This window comes from Protopterus annectens, chromosome 4.part1 (assembly GCF_019279795.1).
Source record: "Protopterus annectens isolate FY-2018-M chromosome 4.part1, PAN1.0, whole genome shotgun sequence".
Lineage (NCBI taxonomy): Eukaryota > Metazoa > Chordata > Ceratodontiformes > Protopteridae > Protopterus > Protopterus annectens.
In genome coordinates this window covers 308,990,221-309,011,851 of record NC_056734.1, presented here as the reverse complement: position 1 = coordinate 309,011,851, position 21,631 = coordinate 308,990,221, and the positions used below count along the sequence as shown (strand labels likewise).

The window sequence follows — 21,631 nt, the reverse complement described above, 5'->3', positions numbered from 1 at the left end:
CAAATAGAACAGAAAAGCTCAAAACTTATTAAAACATAGAATAGCTAAAATCCACAAGACAGCAAGGTTTATTAAACAGATAAATACTAAAACGTATAAGCACTTTCGGAACTTCCTTCTTCAGATCCTGAAAACATTCTGCAATGATTGTTTCTTTATACTGGGGCTTGCCCAATCAAATCTTTCCTTCAGCCATCACCTCTTCAGGGCCAGTTTAAGGGGAAGAACACCATTAAGACCTGGTTCAACGTCCGCTCTTAAAGAGCAATCCATAATAGTTCTTTATATTCAGTGTTATTCAGAAGATCACCTTTCCTTCGTCCTTCTACAAAACATTCTAAAATCTTAAAAGAAAATTTATGCCCTGAAAACTGCATAATATGTCAAGATAATGCATTCGCTGTTGCCTATGTTTAATTTCATTCATGTGCTTAAGAATCCTAGTTTTAAATGTACAGCTAGTTTTGCCACTATAAAAACTTTGACAGCATTCACAAATGGCAACATAGACTACATTTTTCGTAGTACAATCAGCATATGTATTCAGTCAAAATTCTTTCTGTGTTATGGGGTGTATAAATCTGTTGGTGGCATTAATACATGGACAAGCTTTATGTTTACCAGATCTGTAGGTGCCTTTCTTCATGGTAAGAGGTTTCTTTCCTATATGTCTTTCACTACATAAAAGTCTCTTTAAATTAGGTTTGTTCTTAAAGGAAAATTTGGGTACTTCTCCCACTATTTTCCTCAGAGATGTATCCACTGCAAAGATCTTCCAATTATCCTTTATTATTTTAAATATCTGTTGGACATCTTGCGTACAGATGATAGCACATCTCATACTTCCCATATCACCACTCTTTGTATCTGACATATAACCCTGATCTCGATCTCGATGGAAAAAAAGGTTTTCTTCTTGCTGGACTCATCAAGTCCACTTCTTGTTTTACCTTTCTCTATTTCTGTCATCTTATAACCTCTTTGATATAATCACTCTTTTACTTGTCCTGTCTCAACATCCGGATCTTCACTCTTAGCAATCAGTCTTGAACCCCTCAAAAACTGGTTCTTAATAACCTGTAACAAAACATGGCTTGGTTGCATACTGTTACAATGCAATAGATGGTTGCGCCAGCATGACTTACCAATACATTGTCATGTCCATAACACCTCTTTCATCCTTAAAGATGGTCACATCAAGAAAATCAATTCTCCTTGGGTTCAAATAAACTTCAAAGTCCAGAAAGGTGGTGGTAGATCTCAAATATTTCACAAATGCATCCATGTGCACAATATCACCTTTCCAAACAAAGAAAATGTCATCCACAAAATGTTTATAAAATATGAGTAGTTCACTTCATCTATTCCGATCACTAAACACAAAATATTTCTCCCATTGTGCCAATACTCAGTTGGAGTATGAATTAGCACATGGGGTGCCCAAGGCAACACCACATTTCTGTAGATAGTGCTCATTATTGTACATCAATGCATTATTCTCCAAAATAATTTTCAACAACATGCAAATTTGTACTATGTTTTGCCTGTCATAAGAATCAACTGATGTCAAAAATCTTCATATATTTTCTATCCCATAATAATTTGGGATAAGCATAAACAGGCTTCTAACATCCACAGTAGCTATTAATGCCATTCCCAAATCAGATACACTCCTATTAAGTGTAGATAAACTCCAGAGAAAATCTTCTGTATATTTCAACACTGTATTGGCTCTAACCAGTCCTCTTTTCAGCTGTTGCTCAATATAAATTGAAATAGGCTCTGTAACCCACCCATTCTCTGAGACTATTGGATGCATGTTTAGGTTAACTGGATCTTTATGATTTTTTTGGTAGACCTTGAATGGCAGGAATAATAGGAGAGTGAACAGTAAAATAATTTAAAAGATCCTTGGGATACAGGTTAACAGTAGTCTCTCCTTTGATAATCACATTGCCACAGTAGTCAGGAAATCCTTCTACATGGCACGCCTCATCACAAAAGGTTTCTCATCCAGGAAAAAAGAGGTCATTGTTCCCCTCTACCTGTCACTCATTAGACCCATTATAGAATACAGCAGTCCTTTTGGTATGTACCTCACAAGACATCTACTACAACTGGAAAGGTCATAGAAATACCTCACAAAGAGGATTAGCGGCCTCAAATAGAAGCCCTATGCAGACCATCTCAAAAAACTCCAGCTTTACTCCATTGCATATCACCTACTCAGAGGCAATCTCTGCCTAACATACAAAGCTATGTCAAACCACAGCTGTTGGACATGCTCCGCTTAAAGAAATCCCAATCCCTCCGAGCTACACACTCTAGGTACCTAAACCTTGTCACCACAATAAACAGAACATGCTGTAGGGATAGATTCCTGCCCCAGAGATTTCCCATACTCTGGAAAAAACTACCTATCTATATCAAACAAAGCTCCTCATTAGCACTCTTCAAGAAAAATCTTGACGACTGGATAGGAGATAGGAAATTCACCACAGGGATCACTTCTGTCACTCTGCTCAACAGGGGCACAGGAAAATAACTTTCTTGGGTGGCGAAAACCAGGATACCTTTTTTGGATAGGCTTATATAAACCCTAGGGCCAATAGCCTAGTACTTACCTGTGAACCTAATTACCCTGGTCAATATAATATCTTGTAGTTCCATACTCACATTTCTGATAATCTTGTCTAACTGAAAACTCTGTATTTGTTGATATATGTAGTCACATCTTTCAGCAGCTCACTCATTGTATCAACATACCATTCTTTATCTAGCACCATCAAGGGTCCTCCTTTATCAGCTGGTCTAAATATTAGGGAATCGTTATTCATTAATTCTTTCAAAGCTTGATGCTCTTCATGAGTTAGATTAATTGATTGAAAATGAAAGCGCTCAGTCATTGGCTTCATTTGTTGCTACTCACAGTGTCCAATAAGTTTTTGCCTGTGTTTAGTTCTGTAAACTTTCTTCTCATGGCGTTTGTTTGGTTAATTACTACATGACCAGTAAACTGTATAAAAGAAGACCAGTCTGTGCCACTGGGATATGACAACTGGCCATGCCAGTGTACTGGGTTCACAGGGTTTATATGAAAGCTAAATTTAAGCAGAGACAGTTCATGGGAAAATTATTAATGGCTGATGAATCAGGAGGAAGAATGAGAGATGTGTTACTCTGAGAATGATCCTATGGGAAGTCAGAAGATATTGCTGGCATATTGTCTATATGGTATGATAGGAACCCACGTACTAGGCATGTAATACATTTCACTGAGTTTAGAGAAATTGATATTAGATTTACATTAAGCATTTATTATTCTCACATTGATTATCACATCATAGGTTGGCACTAGGCTAACTTCCCCTACAGGCCATTTTAAGCCTAGCCAATTTCCCTCTCAAGGGCGAGAATCAAACCATGAACTTCGTGTTTGTGAGGTAAACACCTTAACAATTATACCAACCCTCAACCCCCCCCCCCCACCCCCATCATAGAAAAACTATCAGTCCTTAATTCTAGTGAATTCCAAAAAATGACTATTTACAGCATGGATGTCAGGGGGAGGAGCAAGCAGAACAGATTAATTTATCTGCAAGACTGACTAATTGCAGGGATTAGGGCATCATACCACACAAATGGCTTTGTTCTTGTTGCAAAAATGAAAGAAATAATGTATTGACAAAACACATTTTCCATACTTGAGGGCTGCACATAACTTCACACGGATATGATACAGAATAAGACAAAGAAATAAGGTTAGGTAATAAACCATTTTGTCCAGGGACATCTTCAGAAGGGGGTTAGATAAATATATTAGTGGGATTTAAGAGGGTGGGGGGTTGAAAGGGTTAAAAGTGAAGGAGAGCTGATTGGGAAGAAATGAGGTAAAAGGAGAGTGGCTTAAGGGGTTTAGGCTAGTGTAGCTGGGTAAGGGATCACATTTTGGTGTGAACTTGCTACCCTCCCTTCCCTTTTTGGTAGATTTGTGGGGACTGTGTTTATTTTATCAGTCGGGGTAGGGCAGAGAAGAGGGGCAGGCTTGCCCTCCTTTGTTCCCCCTCTGGTGTTGGATGTTAAAGTGGTAAATATAAGCAAGTGGAGGTAAGGATGCTGCTTATTGGGTTGGAGGTCTAATTCAATAAATGGTATATGACATGAGTTGTTGGATGCTGCTTCATAAGTAAAGTAAGTGATTGGAGGTATGGGTGCTGCTTACTGAATCAGGATGAGTAAGGTCATGCTGTCCTGATTAACATTACATGGATGTTTATGATATGATTAAATCAGCTATACTATGTTCAGTGGTAATTAATGTATATTAGTTATCAAAGCTATGTTACAGAAGTTTAATAAAGATAAGTTTAATCAAACTTCATTCGATGTGATGTGTGTTTACTGAATGGGACCGGGACAAAGTCAGTTTTAGAATTTCTTTTAGTAACTGTGTGATTAAACATATGTGTGGCTGTATAACATTAAGAGGGTTTGTGGTCTGCACTCTTGTGGGAGGAGAGGCTGGACTCTGCCCTTCTGAGCTGGGAATTTCTGATTGAAGGCTTATAGTGCATGAATATCTGAACTGCTTCTTACTGAAGTTGGTGCGCCTTGTTTGCTGTGGCATAGACTGGATTCGGGCCTGCTGGATCTAGCTTTGTTTGTGTAACTTGAGCACTAATCCAGGCATTCTCTAAAGTATTCAATTGTATTTATTACTGCTTGGTAGTAACTTGATTAAAGTTTAGCTGTCATTCTAAGTCTTTTGGATTAAGCACTTGGGCTTCAGACCAGTTGTTTTACATTAGGAAGGTTTGTGGCATGCACTGTGGTGGCAGGACAGGTAGCTTTCATCCTTCTAAGTTGGGAACTGCTGATTGAGAGCCCAGTATCTGTTATTCTTAAAGTGTATTAGTTCTGGTTTAAGCACTTGGGCTTCAGGCCAGTTATTTTACATTAAGAAGGTTTGTGGTCTGCACTCTTGTGGGAGAAGAGGCTGGACTCTGCCCTTCTGAGCTGGGAATTTCTGGTTAAAGGTTTATAGTGCCTGAATATTTGAACTGTATCTTACTGAAATTGGTACACCTTGTTTGCTGTAGCATAGACTAGATCCAGGCCTGCTGAATCTAGCTTTGTTTATATGCTTGTTGTTTGTTTGCTTGTTATTTCCTGGAACGCTAATTCCACCTAATACGCGGCTTCTCAGCGCTTCTGTGGATCACTAGTGATATCTGCATTGCTTACTGTACTTATTTCCTTGTTTCACTTGAAAGAAAGTTACTGTTTGTCGTTTTGCATTTAAGTTACCTGTAACACATTGCACTTAAGTTACCTGGCACTTGCTCACTAAAGCAATTATATGTCAGCACTAAAAATTAAAAGCACTACACCCTCACTCCCCACTGGCCCTGGTTTTCAATTATTAAGGAATTCCCAATATTATTCTGGCATGTCCAAAGGTCAGTTGTCAATCTCCTCTCCGGTCCAGCTGGTGAATCTGGGAATCTTGAGGCAATGTTACAACTGCCTCATGTACACAGACAACCCTCTCCTCCTCCCAACAAATTCCAACACATGTGAGAGATGCAACCATATAGCCAAACTGGAGGCTAAGCTCTCTCAACTCAGTACTGGCATAACCAGTCAGGAGGAGAAGGAAACCACACTCACTACAATTCCAGTCTCACATAGACCTACCACGACAGCAAACCAAACACATAATCACACAAAAACATACTCGGAGGCTCTAAATAAAGATCTACCGAAGCAGCAGAGACCTCCAAAGCAGACACCCAAGCAGCCGCTACCCCAAAACAAAACACGTGCAACACATATCTCACAAAGCCAGTGTGCCAAACAGTCACAGCCCTTAAGACTAAACAACACACCTGATACACTTGTAATAGGTGACTCTATCGTTAGGCACACTGACGTCCCGCTCACCAGGCTGAACAAGGAGAGGGTCACGGTGAGCTGCCTGTCAGGCGCTAGGATGCGCCACATAACACAAGCACTCAGGTCACTCCAAGGCAAGTACAAATATGACTCAGTCATTGTCCATGCTGGTGTGAATGACCTGAGACGTACCTCCCTGGACTACATGAAAAGAGACATAAAGGAGCTCTCTGAGCATGTAGCCCAGGCCGGTATGACCCTGACCTTGAGTAGCATCTTACCCTCACCAAGAATGATGCCACAATATGAAGACAAGATGATCAATTTCAACAATTGGCTTAAGTACTGGTGTCATTCAAAGAGGATCCAATGCCTGTCAGCTTGGGAAGATATGCTCGACAAGCCACGATGCTTCGCTAGGGACGGCTTGCACCTGTCACCCCTGGGCTTTCGGATATTGGCAAAGGCTCTTGCTACTCCCATAGTGCCTTTTTTAGGCAAGGCTCAAAAGACAAACCCACCTCCATAGGTATCACAAGGGATAAGAAACTAAGAGTAATGCTACTCAACGCCAGAAGTCTAAACCTCAAGATGCACGCACTCGAAACTCTCCTTAGCATGGAGAACATCGATAACTGTGCAGTAACAGAAACCTAGTTCAGGGCTCCCGAGAGCACCCCAGCACTACCAGGTTATACCTCATACCATGCTTTTCAGCCCCAAAACTTGGACCGAACCACAAAAGGAGGGGGAGTATTGATATTCATCAAAGATACCCACACCTCCAGGTTGGTGGCAAAGCACGAAGCATCAGAGACTATCCATGTGCAACTAACAGTGGGTAAAACTGCCTTCCAGTTTATAGCCTGCTACAGACCACCCTCCCAAACCCAGGAACCCCACTCGGCTTTCCTGAGAACACTGGAAAATATGAAGGTCTCTCCAAACACCATTATATTGGGCGACTTCAACTACCCAAACATAGACTGGGAGCATTACTCTAGCTCCAACACCCTAGCCCAAAGGTTCCTAGAATTTATAAACTCAAATGCTATGGAACAACTTGTTACCACTCCCACAAGAGGGGAAAACATACTGGACCTGATCATCACCAACATGGGGACTCTATGCTCCAGACCAGAAGTGTATCCTTCACTGGTAAGATCAGACCATAAACTAATCTCACTGGATATTCACATCCCGACCCCACCCCCTGCCCAGAAAACCACAGTGAAAAACTTCTCTAAAGCAAATTTTACACTCCTCAAAACTGAGGTGGAATCCTTGAAAGCCCCCGGGCCTGTGGAAAATATGGCCCAGACCACAGAATCCTTTATAAACGCATTCTATGAACACCTTCAGGAATGCATGGATCATGCGATCCCAAATAAAACCAAGACCCAATCCTCCAAAGGCAGACGTCCTGTCTGGTGGACCCCAGCCATAAACAAACTATACAATAGAAGGAGGAAGCTACTAAATGATAAAGCAAAATCCCAAAAAGGGACGGCATCACTGATCAGTATTAGCAAAAAACTACGGGCACACATAAAATTGTCTAAGGCCAGCTTCGAGAGAAAAATTGCACAGGACACTAAGGATAATCACAAGGCTTTCTTTAGTTATGTTAGGAACCTGGGTGGTAATTCCCAGATATGCTCAGAATTAGTCCAAAATGACAAAAAATACACCGAACCCACAGACATTGCCAACATCCTAGCTGACAGGTTCAATGCAAACTCCCCCCCCCCTCCCCACCAAAAGGGCAAATATCTATCCCAGCAGAGTGCTGCCCCCCTGACATCTCACATGCTCAGGTAAGAGCCGCCTCTCCAAAGCAAAAACACAGCATCAATGGGACCAGATGGTGTCCCGGGCTGCGTCCTACATGAACTCCAAGAAGAGCTAAACCCAAACATAAAACTACTGTTCAATCTCAGCCTTACTACAGGATATGTGCCCAAAGAGTGGCGTACAGCAACAGTGGTCCCTCTCCATAAAGGTGGTGCCTCAACGGATCCTGGAAACTATCGCCCCATAAGCCTGACTAGCTTGGTCTGCAAAGCTATGGAAAGGATCATCATGGACCTCATAAATAAAGATATTGGGGACCTACAAACACTGGATCCTACCCAGTTCCGCTTTGTTAAAGGCAGATCCTGCCTCTTAAACCTGGTTGATTTCTTTGAAACAGTCACCAAGGCCATTGACGAGGGGAAGGTGGTCCACACAGCCTACCTGGACCTCGCAAAAGCCTTCGATACAATACCCCACTCGGGCATTATAGATAAGCTCACCAGCTTAAATATAAACCCCTATGTCACTAGATGGATTGCAAACTGGCTCAAGGACAGAACCCACATGGTTAGAATTGCTGGAGCCATGTCAGACTCCAAACCAGTTACAAGTGGTGTCCCACAAGGCTCAGTCCTGGGACCTCTCTTGTTCGGTATATATTTCTCAGAGGTACAGGCCAACACAGAAGGACTGTGGCTGACCAAGTTCGCAGATGACTGCAAACTGGGCGCCATAATCGACTCTCCAGCCGACACAAGCATCCTCCAAAAGGGCCTCATATAAACAGACAACTGGTGCCAGAGCCATGGCCTCAAGCTAAATGCCAAAAAGTGTATAGTCATCCCATTTGGCAAAAACAAAGTGCCCACAAATTACCACATAGGTGGAAATCCATTAAGTACAGAAGAAGTAATTAGGGACCTGGGGACCCAAGTTGATAGCAATCTCTCATTTGACAACCACGTGGCCAAAGTGGTTAGAAAACATTTTATATAGCCCACCTAATCATGAAGGGATTCACATCTAGATCAGGGAGGTCATCGTGCCTCTTTACTCATCCCTCATCAGGCCCATAATTGAGTACAATGCCCCTTTTGGGATGTACCTTACCAGACACCTGCAGCAACTGGAAAGACCCCAAAAGTTCCTCACCAAGAGGATCAAAGGGCTCAAACAGATGCCATATGCTGCCCGGTTAAAGAAACTCCAGCTCTACTCAGTGGCATACCGCCTGTTCAAAGGCGATCTGTGCCTGACGTATAAAGCCATGTCCAACCCGAATTAATGGACATGCTGCACCTCAGAAAATCCAAATCCCATCGAGCTACGCTCGAGAGACTTGAACCTCAGCACTGAAATAAATAGGACATGCTGGAGGGACAGATTCATAACCCAGAGGCTCCCTTCACTCTGGAATAAAATCCCAGTCCAGGTTAGGCAGAGTCCCTCATTGACTCTCTTCAAGAGGAATCTTGATGAGTGGATGGGAGATCGTAGGTTTACCCCGGGTATCACTTCTGTGTCACTGTTAGACAGAGGCACAGTATACTAACCTCGAAAAAGGGCATAGCAAAATAAATTTAAAATGGGTGGTGAAAGCCAAACACATTCTGGCTAGGCTTATAAATGCCCTAGGGCAGATAGCCTAGTATGAACCTATGAACCTATGAACCTATAAATGATAATTCTGGAAGTGCCAACATCTAGAATGTTTTTGGCTGGCAATTATTCTGGGAAATAAATGTAATTTAAATATTTAATGTCATTGTGGGAAATAAACTGTACTTGGAAATAAACATGAACATTCCTCAGTTTCACTGACCATTCATTTCTTAATTCAGATATTTTCTCTTTCGCTATAGTAACAGCAGATCATACATCTTTACGGCAATTTATAAAACATGGCTTATTCTTCTCTCACTTACTGGCTAGTACTGTAAGCATGGAGTGGCAATAGCAGTATACCAACATAACAATATTATTAATTAATGAATAAATTTAAAGGCTTACATATTGCTGCTTTTGTTGTTGTGTTTGCTATTGTTGTTGTTATGGTTGAAGATAACTGTGCAGCTGAAGTGCTGGAATTTGTAGAACTAATGCCTAAAACAAAAAAATATTCTGTTATGATTCACTTTTTCTTCAATCTTGATTTGTGCCTGTATTATCCTATTCTCTTAAAATTCTGCTTTAGCCTAATTAAGCAACTATTATATCTCAGCAGTTGTAAAATTATACCAAAACAGCATTTGTAATGTAAAATGTAAAGCATTCCAATAAGAAAGACTAAAATATTGTACAGACTGCAGGACATGTACAGACTTGCACATCTCCATGGCACTGAAGCAAGAAGATGTGAATATTCCAGCAGACCACCTGGGGTCAGTTAGTAAACCAGGAAGTGGCAAAGCAAGTTATGCATGGAGAGGGCAGATCCTGCTTGCTCAAGCCTGCAAGTGGTGATGGTTGGTACATGAGACACACTCCAGCTATGATACTCCATTGCAGACTAAAGAGGTATAGAAGTATACACTTTCAAAGCAGCTAGGTTTATGAGTTTAACATCACTTACATTGTTTGCATACTTTGGGGGGAAATGTAGTATATAACTAAAATCCTATAATGGCTGCCAAGATGATGGCAATGCCTCATTTGTCTTATACCCAAGTAGGGAATAGCTGGTTGGATTTACGTTGATTGGCCAGATGGTTGGCAGGAAATGGGGTACAAAAACTGAGATTAAAAACCTAATGTTGGAATTCATTATTGGTCTGTTATTATACAGAATTTATTTTTATGACAAGTTTCAGTAAAATAAAAAAATATTCAGAGATGCAATATACAGACTGATAAATGCATACCTGAATCAATAAATAGGAATTTATATTAAAATGATCAGATGAAACCGACATTGAATATAATGCTCTTTTACTTCTTTGTCTTTCACTCTAAAACTGATTAGCTACAATGTTTTGAAATGCAGAGAACTCTAAATATGACATTTTCATATACACGGTTTGCATTTTACTTCAAAAGGACTATGATGATATTATATCTCCCCTGATAGTTCCATGTTGTGAGGATAATTAAAGTTATATTTTCAGTAATTAAAAACAAATTTACTACAAGTGATGGTGACTGAATTTGAAGGTGATAACAATATGATTTTCGTGACAAAAATGCAGATGTAAACTGAATTACTAATAGTGGAAAAAGAAATGTAAGGAGATCCTAAAAAGAAATGATTTGTTTTAAAGTTAAAGCTGTAACCAGGAGTTTGAAAGAAGTGAGACTGGGTTTGTGGTTTGTGGCACACATCTATACTGGGGGTTGACAAATAAGGAGATTATAATTAAAAGTGGATAAACAGCATGTAGGCCTTTCAGTTATGAAGATATGAACATAAAAATGAAAATATGAATAACAAATGGCAAAAGGTGATTAATGTCTCTACCACAGGGCATCTTGCATCAGTGTCATTATGTAATGTATTCCTTACCCTTTCTGGTGCTGCATATTATAGCTGATAAGTCACTATTAAAAAAGCCAGACCCAAAAAAAGGACTGGATGCATTAAGGAGCTATGGCTGTTACCTGGACAGATATAACATGGTGCTGTAGGTTTGAATGAGTTAATCATTGATCAAAGGCAATTTATAAATTAGCTTAAAATGGTCTGTCAGTGTAACCTGAAGATTACTTATGTAGAATATTGTGACCTGCTTGAATTTCATTTAGTTAATTTTTCTATTTTTAGGTGCAGCTCCTTCTAATAATTATGTAAAAAAATCTTAGTACTTTTGTATGACCTGCAGATACAACTTAAAGCAGAGCTAGATCATGTAAATGTTATTTATTATGTTAATAGCTATTCCATATTGCTACATGATGCATTTTACAAATGAATGCTTGATAGTGCTTTACATTCAACATTTTTTAGTGTCTCTATATAACAGACTGTAAGATGTCTCCTTACTGTGCCTTTAAAAAGTATGCAGTAAGTGGAAGGGTTCAAATAATAGGCCCATGGTTATGATAAATATATTACTAGTATAATAAATGAAACTATCACAGTTTTATTACACAGGAATAAATAGGGGCCATCTTGCATAAGGTCAGCATTAGCTAACAATCAGCAATGCCATCTGTTTTTCTCCTTTTGTATGTTAGTTTGGGATGTCACATCACCTTCAGCTAATATCAACAAAATATTCCTTTACATACAGAATGATGAAAGATGGGAATTTTTCAGATCTGGTGGGAAATTGATATGAATGAAACTGCACTGTAAACCATAAGGTAAGATGAGGTTTTGTTAAAACTAAGCATGAAATGAATTATTTAATGGTATCAGTTCTGAAGAATTACAGAGTAAGGGAAGTTAGAATTATATATATTTTCACACACACACACACACACACACACACACACGTGACAGAGGCAAGAGGATGATACTGACATTGAAAACAAAAGCATGGCAAAGAGTGCTAGCTTCCAAAAAGCAAAATGAAAAAGCTGGAGTACTTAAAAACGTTTAATAATCCCGTGAAAACAGATACATACAAAAAAAAAACAAAAACAAAATCAAATAAGTACTTTCGTCCTGTTAAAATCACAACACTTCTTCAGTTGTAGAACAGTCAGTAACTTCCCATTAAAATACCAACAAATGTAAGTCACATGATCTTAAAAAGTTGCTATTTATATTTAAAGTACCAAGCAGTAAATAAAAAATGTTAAAAAAACCTAAGATGTTAATTATAAATGATTAATTATACTGCTTGCCAGTAAAAACTATTTCCAACCCTTTACTACATCACTTTAGCCTAAGCTATCTGCTTAAGAGATTTAAATTTTAAAACACTTGAGATGGAAGATATGTCATTAAGTGCCGGCTAATGCTCTGCCTTCAAAGCCAGCTGCCAATATAATTCTCTGGCTTTAGTGCTTGGTACTTTAAATGTTAATAGATAGTAACTTTTTAAGATCATGTGACTTTTATTTGTTGGTCTTGTGATTTTAACAGGACAAAAGTGCTTATCATTTGTTTTTTTGTGTTTTTTTCCACTGGACTATTAAATGGTTTTAAGTACTCCAGCTTTTTCATTTGTTTTTTTGGAAGCTAGCTCTCTATGCCGTGCTTTTGTTTTCAGTTTGTTAATGTTCTTCTTTGTTTTGTATGATATTGAAATTATTGTTTCTAATAGGTTGCATTCATTTGTTTCAGTAGTCAAGGAGATAAAAAGTAAATAGAACAAACAAGTCAGCAAATGATTTATCTTGTTGATAAATGCATAAATGTCATCATGAAGAAATGTTAATAAATAGTTGAACCAAAATCAGAACACTTGAAGAAGATAGCCCAATACTCCTTAACGCAGCTTTATTTTCAAAAAAAGTGGCGTTTTCGCTACAACAATAAAGTAGCTTCATCAGAGGTTTATAAAAAGGCGCCAACTTTTACGCATTTAAATTCTAAAGTAAACACTGACATCATTTCCTGTTTAATTAAATGAAAGCATTTTTTTAAAAATACAAAATTTTAAACTCTAATTTCAAATTAGAACAAAAATAAAAATAAAAGACTAACCCTTGACTTCCCTAACACTAACCCTAATGAAGTTTTTTTAGGGAACCAAGTCAATCAGGGGAACAAGAGGAAGAACAGGAACTGGAAACATTAGAATTGACTGTTCCAGTTGTTTCCAGTAGTGCTTATCCTGACATTGTGCATAACGTGAAGGGAGATTTTACTATTTACAACTTTTCCTCACTAATTTTGGAACCAGAACTAGTTGAGCTTTTGGCATTGGGTAACACCTTCGTGCCGTCAAGGAGATGTGATGTAGCTAAAACGCTTATTGAACTAAAGTGTTTTGTCAGAAAATTAAATTTAAAACTTCTTTTTAATGACTCCACAGATAGTTTACCTAACAGTCTAAGACTGTTAAGCTCATTCAATCCTCCTTTGCATGTAGCTTTACGTATGTTTGAAAATGCCTGTGAGTTAGACATCAGATTTTTAGATAAAACTCAACCATTTGTGTCGAATAGATTCAATATTACAAGTGAGCAGCTTTCAGCCCTAAATCGCCTCCGAGATTCTTCAGTCAGGGTTATTAAACCCGATAAAGGAGGTGGGCTAGTTATTTTTGAAAAAACTCAATACACAGACAGGATGATTGCTATACTTGATTCTCCTGCTTACGAAAATTCTTCCCTCAATGAAATGAATGGTTGTATAAAGAAATTGAAAGGGTATTATAGGGACTTGTTCATTGAAGGGAGGATAGACCAGGACACATACAAGTACATTGACATCACACAACCAAGAGTCCCTGTGATGTTTGGGATACCAAAGATACATAAGAACCCCAGTGACCCACCTATGAGGGCACTGGTTGATGGAAGATCGTCTATATCTTATCCTAGTTCTAAATATATAGACTTTCTCCTAACTAAGTATTTGAAACTTATCCCTAGTATTTGTAAAGATTCCTGGACTTTTCTTTCTGATATTAGTGATATTGAATTTGATTGCTCACTTAATTTTTTAACAATTGACGTTGTCGATTTGTATACTTCCATTCCCCACCAGGAGGCAATAGAGTGGATTGGGCTGTTGCTTTCTGAATTGGGTGGATTTAGATCAGAAATTGACAGCGTCACTGAACTACTTGACATAGTTTTGACCTCTAATTTTTTCATTTTTGAAAACGAGTATTACATTCAAAAACAGGGGGTAGCGATGGGCTCCCCCTGTGGTGCTATTGTAGCGAATTTATTCATGGCCTACTGGGAGAAACATTATGTGTTTAATCACCCAGAATGGATGGAGAAAATTCGCTACTATACTCGTTTTTTAGATGATGTTTTCATTTTATTCAGAGGGGACGAAATTCAAGCTCAACATTTTGTTGATTACATTAACCAAACTACACCTTTCTTGAAATTCACTCACCGCTTTGCCAATGATGAAATTGATTATTTGGACGTTAGACTGGTAAAAGATAGATCCTAGTCCAAATTTAAATCTACCATCTTTAGAAAAGTCACTTATGTGAATTCTTTCCTTCATTTTTCAAGTTCACACCCTTATAGAGTAAAAAGAACAATTGTTAAAAGGCAATTGGTTAGAGCGGTAAGGATGTGTAGTGAGTTTTGTGACTTCTTAACAGAATGTTCAACTTTGAGAGACTTATTTGTCAATCGAGGTTACCCATCAACCTTAATTGATGATTTGACAGTCGAAGTTGAATCTAAGAGAAGGAGAGGGTTTTATAAACCCTTACTCTCAATAGAAAATTCTAGTGTCATTTGCAACCATGTTATGACCTCTCCAACCACTACTATATACCTTTCTGAGGCAAACACAGAAGAGAAGCCTTGTGTGTTTCCACTTAGCTTTATTACCACCTTTAATCTGAACTCTAACGAAATTAAAGGTATTATAGAAAAGAACTGGCAGCTTATCACCAAAAACACACTACTAGTTGGAAAATTAGGGATCAGACCGAGAGTAGTGTATAAAAGAGGCAGCAATATTAAAGAGTTATTGCAGAGGAAATCTGATTATAACCCTATTAATAGAACAAAGGGTTGTTTCAGATGTGGTTCCTGCAAATGGTGCAACATAGTACGTACAGGTAGCACTTTCCTCATAAGACAGAAAAAATATGATTTGCACATTAAAATTAATTGTGACACAAAATCTATCATATATTTTGCATTTTGTGTTTGCTGTTCCGGATTTTATGCCGGCAAAACCGACAGAAAGTTTAAAGAACACATTTATCAACACTGTTATGCTATAAAGAATGCTAATTGTGATAATGCACTAGCAAAACATTCTGTCATCAACCCAGGACATAGTTTTGTTTTTATGGGCATCGATCATATTCCCACTACCATTAGAGGTGGTCCGACCTCTCTCCTACTGGAGAACCGAGAGTTGGAATGGCAACTAAAATTAGATGCCTTTAATCTGCCTGGATTGAATGAGAGTTGTAATATTGCACCAGTCCTGAAATATAGGTCGTACCTTAGATAGGTGCCTCATTATCAGTTTCCTATAAGTTATTTTATGAAGTCAGGAATTATGCACATTAGTTGTATATTTATTCTTTTTGTATATTAAAATGTTTAGGTAATAACATATTTAATAAGAAGCCTTTGTAGTAAGGCTTCAACATAAGGAAGAGACTCATAGTTGTTGTTTGTTAGTTAGTTGCGTGCCTTTTTGCACTTTTATTGTTTGATTATCTTGCCGGTATTTTTTTAGGTGCCTTATCGGCTCTTAAAAGATTCTTTTAATATATCAAATGGGGCATTTGGAATGCATTCATATACTTTAGATGCTTTAGTCTTTTATTTTTATTTTTGTTCTAATTTGAAATTAGAGTTTAAAATTTTGTATTTTTAAAAAAATGCTTTCATTTAATTAAACAGGAAATGATGTCAGTGTTTACTTTAGAATTTAAATGAGTAAAAGTTGGCGCCTTTTTATAAACCTCTGATGAAGCTACTTTATTGTTGTAGCGAAAATGCCACTTTTTTTGAAAATAAAGCTGCGTTAAGGAGTATTGGGCTATCTTCTTCAAGTGTTCTGATTTTGGTTCAACAGTTTGTTTTTCGTTCGTTGGTATCAAATGTTAATAAATAATTATCTATAAGATAACAGCACCTGTACAAGAAGATTCTGGTAATATGGTGATGTTTATTGATTATTTTTTGTGCTGAATACATGTTTTTAAGATTCTGTGTAATTTACCATACCTATATGTTCATAGTTGTGTAATAGGCTAAAAACCATTAGGGTGTTTTAAGCCTAGCCATACATATCTATTCTCTGACAAGTCCTGGTAACCTTGACAAATGTAAGCAGGAGCTTGGGAGATGGAACGTTTACAAGCAGGGCCCTGGGAGCTGAACCATTTACAGGTTGCCTTTGTCCATTAGCGGCATAGGTGCTGAACTGGTGATGAATTTCCTGTTCCCCATACAACTGTCCAAACAAACTTGAATTGGATTAGGAAAAAACTCTGTTTCACATGGATGGTTGAGCCTGTCCCAGAGAAGGTGTAGTATCTGCAGTACATACCTTTCCAGCAGGTCCAATTTATGTCACAGGCAAAGTTTAAGTCTTTAGAATGGCTATTTCTAGTGTTGTTTGTTTTGCAGATATGCAAGAGGTCCATCAGGGATGGGTCTGACAATGTCTAGTATGCCAGGCATAGATCTCCCCTCAACAGCCTATAGGAGACAGAATACAGGGATATGCATTTGAGGTAATCTGTGTAGGACATGTTACTTATTGTGAAGAAAAAAGACAAAAATAAAAGGGAAAACATGTTACCACAGCATCTAATATTCCTGTAATCATCTGAATATAGCGATTCATCCATGTTTACCCTTTATTTTGCATCAGCCCACTAGGCATCTAGTTAGTGCTCCCCACTAACTGCTCCATTGGTGACACAGGTTTCTCACAGTGGGACAGAAGCCTCTTACATATTTCATCACTTACAAGCAAATTTCAGGAATGAAGAGGGTATCTGCCATTGTATGCAGGTCTGAGAGATATTTACATGTATTCTTCTGCGTACTAGTGAATATTGCTTTAGTGCGCAATGGTGGTAATATAGCCACTACTGCCAAAGATGACCATGCTACCTTAATAACCCTTCAATGCCACATATATATATATATTTGTTTATTTATTTATTTTACATTTGTTAATCGGGCTAGTCTAACTGGATATATTTCCATTTTCAGTAGAGGCCCGGGGAGAAAAGCTCCACATAGAGATAAACACAGTTACATAGTATGAAAAAATGAGCTGAAATAAAAAGGAGGTGGGAATAGACAAATATACAGGATAACATCATAGGATTCAATATTCACATAACATCAAAGGATTCATCATTCACACACAAAAAAAATAAAAAATGGAAACTTATTTCACATTATTTTATAGGAAGGTTATAAAAAGAAAGTAAAAGAGAAAAAAAAATATTCAAAATGAAAAGAGTGAGTAGATCAGTTAAATTTATACTGTCAGTAAAAAGAAATGCACCTAAAGGAGGAGAAGGATATTAGAGAGGTATTACTTATAAAGTGATGGTAGTAAAGCATGGACATAAAAAGAAGGAAAAAGGAGAGGGAGAGGGAGGAGTAGAGGAGATTAGTGGGAGATTAGTCGGGGTTACAGCAGGGACATAACCAGTGATTTTTAAGGTAAGTTCTAAGTTTTTGTTTGAACAGAACAGGAGTTGGAATAGAAGTAAGTTCAGTAGGAAGTTGATTCCAGTGTTTACCAATGGCGTTAGAGAAAAGGGAGTCACCAGCAAGGTTGTTGGATTTAGTTAAAGTTACTGGGAGTTTGCTAGAGGAACGAAGTGAGTTTAGGTTAGAGTAAGGGGTAAAAAGTTTGGAAAGTGCAGGAGTGTTATTAGGTTGATAGAAAGCTCTTTGGACAAAGGAAAGTTGGGAAAGAAGCAACATATTTTCTAATTCCAGCCAGTGAAGTTGCTGAAGGTTCAGACAGTGGTGAGTTCTAAATTGATTGCCAGTCACAAATCTAGCAATACTATTATATGTGTTAGCCAGTTTAGAGAGATTGTTTTTCTTCAGGTTAGTGTAAATTGGTGAGGCATAGAGAAGAGTTGAAATAAGGTGAGAGTGGGCAAGAGTAGCTTTGGCTGCCGGGGTTAAGAATGTTCTAATTCTGTAAAGGAAGCCCAGTTTTCTGTTTACAGTTTTAATGGTATTATTGATGTGACAATCATAGGTAAGGTTGTTGCCAATCATGACACCTAGCAGTTTGGTAGTGGAGTCAGCTGATATGAGGGTGCCATTAATAGATGAGATAGAGAAATCTAAAGTGGGGGACCTAGTAGTAGGTTTAAAGAGGAGGAGTTTTGTTTTTTTAGCATTTAAAAGTAGGCAGCATTTTAAGAACCATGCTTCTACTATGTGGAATACATTTTGAGTAATAGTTTGAAGCTCAGGAATGGTTTTAGCAGAGCAAATAAGAGTGGAGTCATCAGCATATTGTATGCATGTAGCTTGGGGAATAGCTGCTTGTAGGTAATTTATAAAAAGGGAGAATAGGAGAGGTCCAAGAATAGAGCCTTGTGGGACACCAAGAGAAATTGGGAGGAGAGAGGAGAGTTTGTTATCCCAGAGGACTGCCTGTTTCCTGTTAGTGAGATAGGAAGTAAACCATAGGATAGCCTTTGGTTCTAAAGCAAGAGATTCTAGGATTTTTATGAGGAGGGGGTGGTTAACCATGTCGAAGGCTTTGGACAGGTCAATAAAGAGTGCAGAAGAAAGAATATTATTATTGCAGTTTGTGTTTATGAAGTCAGTAAAGGAAAGAAGAGCAGTGGTAGTACTATGAAAAGGCCTAAAGCCGTGTTGACAGGGAGTTAGAATGTTATTTTTAGTTAAGTAATTCATTAGTTGGTAGTGAACACATTTTTCCATGATTTTTGCTAGGGGAGACAAGAGTGCTATAGGCCTGTAATTAGAGTATTCATTGGAGTTACCTCCTTTATGTAAGGGTATAATGTGTGAGATTTTCCAGATGTCAGGTATGGTTCCTTCATTAATAGTTATGTTAATAAGGATGGATATGGGATAGGCTATAACCTTAGCTGCTTTTTGGAGGAATTCTGATGGAAGTTGGTCAGCCGATGGGGTACATGGTTTAAGTTTTTGGATGCATTTTTGGATGAAGGTGGTGGAGATAGGTTGTATAGTGAATGTTGGTTGATTAGAAGCTGCATGAACAGGGATGCTAGAATTGTCAAAGGAAAGGTGAGAGGCCAGATAATTGATAGTATTAGTAAAGAAGGAGTTGAAGGCATTGGCAGTTTCATGGGAAGAATTTTTTTCGGATCCAGAGGGAGAGGGAGTGGTAGTCTGTCCGGGGTGAAGAAGTCTATTCAAGGTTGACCAGAATTTTTGGGGATTATTATGATTAACTTGTTGGAGGTTACTATAGTAGTTTTTTTTGTCCGAAATAATAGCTTTTTTAGTACTATTTCTTAAGTGTCTGAAGGTCTGTTGATCAGAGGGAGATTTACTAGTTCTCCATTTTATCCAGGATTTGTTTCTGAGTAACATTTTCTGCCTTGTTTCCTTAGATAGCCAGGGGGCAGGTTTTATATATATATATATATATATATATATATATATATATATATATATATATTTTTTTTTTTTTCTGCCATCCAGTGGTGCTCACCAAGAGCACTAAAAATGACTGAGGCATGGGGGGGTATCACAGTAAGGCCTTCTCTTATGTACATGACTTGAGTTACTTCTGCTGATCTATGGGGTGCTATGCTACATGAGCTGGTTATACTGTGGAAATTAATATACTTTAAGCTTACTGGATATTCTTCCTTAGTTATCTATTCAAGTTCTCAGCATTTTTTTTCTGGTGGACAGAGGCAAGGCTTAGGAGTTTTTACTGGTGATGTTAAGTTGCTTATGGATCTCCAGTTTTATAGTACCCCACTAGGAATATGGCAAATGAAGTATACAGACTTAAACTGCTACATGCTCATTTGTTAGTAAACATGGAAAGATCAGACTGACTGAAAAGGACATTTCCAAAGTCTATAATCTGTATTCTATTAATATTCAGTTTATGAACTTGACAATGTTTGCTTGTTGTCTGCATGGTTGTGCAGAAGTGAACAAAGTGAAAATGAGATAGGCAACATGTATTATTGCTGTAAAAAATGTTTATTAGGTGCCATCATTAAAAGATAAACATGGGACTTGAACCATGATCTACATATAGTATGTGCTGCATGGTTCATCATGTTTAGCAGGTATGCCACACACACACACACACACACACACACACACACACACTTGATTCAAAGCTATAATTTATGGTGCCGTTATCATTAAAGCAACTTCCATTGATTTTAATTTATACATTTCACCATATTTGCTCTAAGCTGCATGCAAATATTAATATAAATAAGAAAGAAACATAAACAACATTGCAAAATACATTTTAACCCACATTAATGATTTTTACACAACTCTGGAGTTGAACTCATACTAAAAAAACTACAAAACACAGCTGCTTACATATTTATTTACACAACCATTTATGAGTATTGCTTACAGCAATGCAGCTGTGTCTTCTCTTTGTAGTGTGGTCATTCTTCAATTATTTGTGCTGTATGCTCATACATGCAGTCTGTAAGGTATTTTGTATAATTGTCCTTTAAATATATGATATAATTATATGACAGTAAAGAGAAGTTTTCATCAAAGGCAGGAGAGTTTGGCTATTAGTCAGCAAAAATGAGAGATCTGTCCTGTTAACTTCCATTTAAAAGCTTGTTACAGTTACTTCTACAATTTGTAAGTGTATCTTGGGTAATACACCCAATGCAGCTATGGTGGTCTGAGTTGCTGTTGTGTCTTCCTTCTCCCTCCCTCAAATCATGATGAGTTGCAATCTATTAGCACTTATCACTAATATACTGCCTACACTGTCTTTGCAACTGCTACACAAAGTCAAAAGCTTGTGATTCAGCAATTCTAATTTGCATCTTCATAGTGCTCAGAGGCCTGAATCTACACTATTAAAAAGGTAACTGTTTAGCTGGAGAACTTGAAGGTGAGGAGACGTGTGTATTTGGAGAACAAGGACTATTGCTCTTTCTTTTCCTTTATCTGCAGAGAAAGTTTCTGAACTTGCTAAGCTATGATTGTATTTTTCAAGTATATTCTATATTTGTTAACATGCTACAAAGAAAAAAATATATATATATGTATATATATCTGCATTAGAAAATGGAACTATTATCTGTATACACTTCTTATAGTTCACTGTTGGCAAAGACATTTTTGGCAGGGATTTACTTTCTCAGATAGACAAGTTAATAACTTTCAACACACATGTTAT

At 37.9% G+C, this 21,631-nt stretch overlaps 1 protein-coding gene across 1 annotated transcript in view; it reads right to left on the bottom strand.

Moving 5' to 3' along the window:
* The window catches only part of LOC122800843, a 1,417,490-nt gene that overhangs the window by 1,083,054 nt on the left and 312,805 nt on the right, over window positions 1-21,631 (bottom strand). The window contains exon 8 of the mRNA XM_044070157.1: window positions 9,703-9,795. Within this exon, the coding sequence (XP_043926092.1) occupies window positions 9,703-9,795 (93 nt within the window). The remainder of the gene's footprint in view (window positions 1-9,702; window positions 9,796-21,631) is intronic.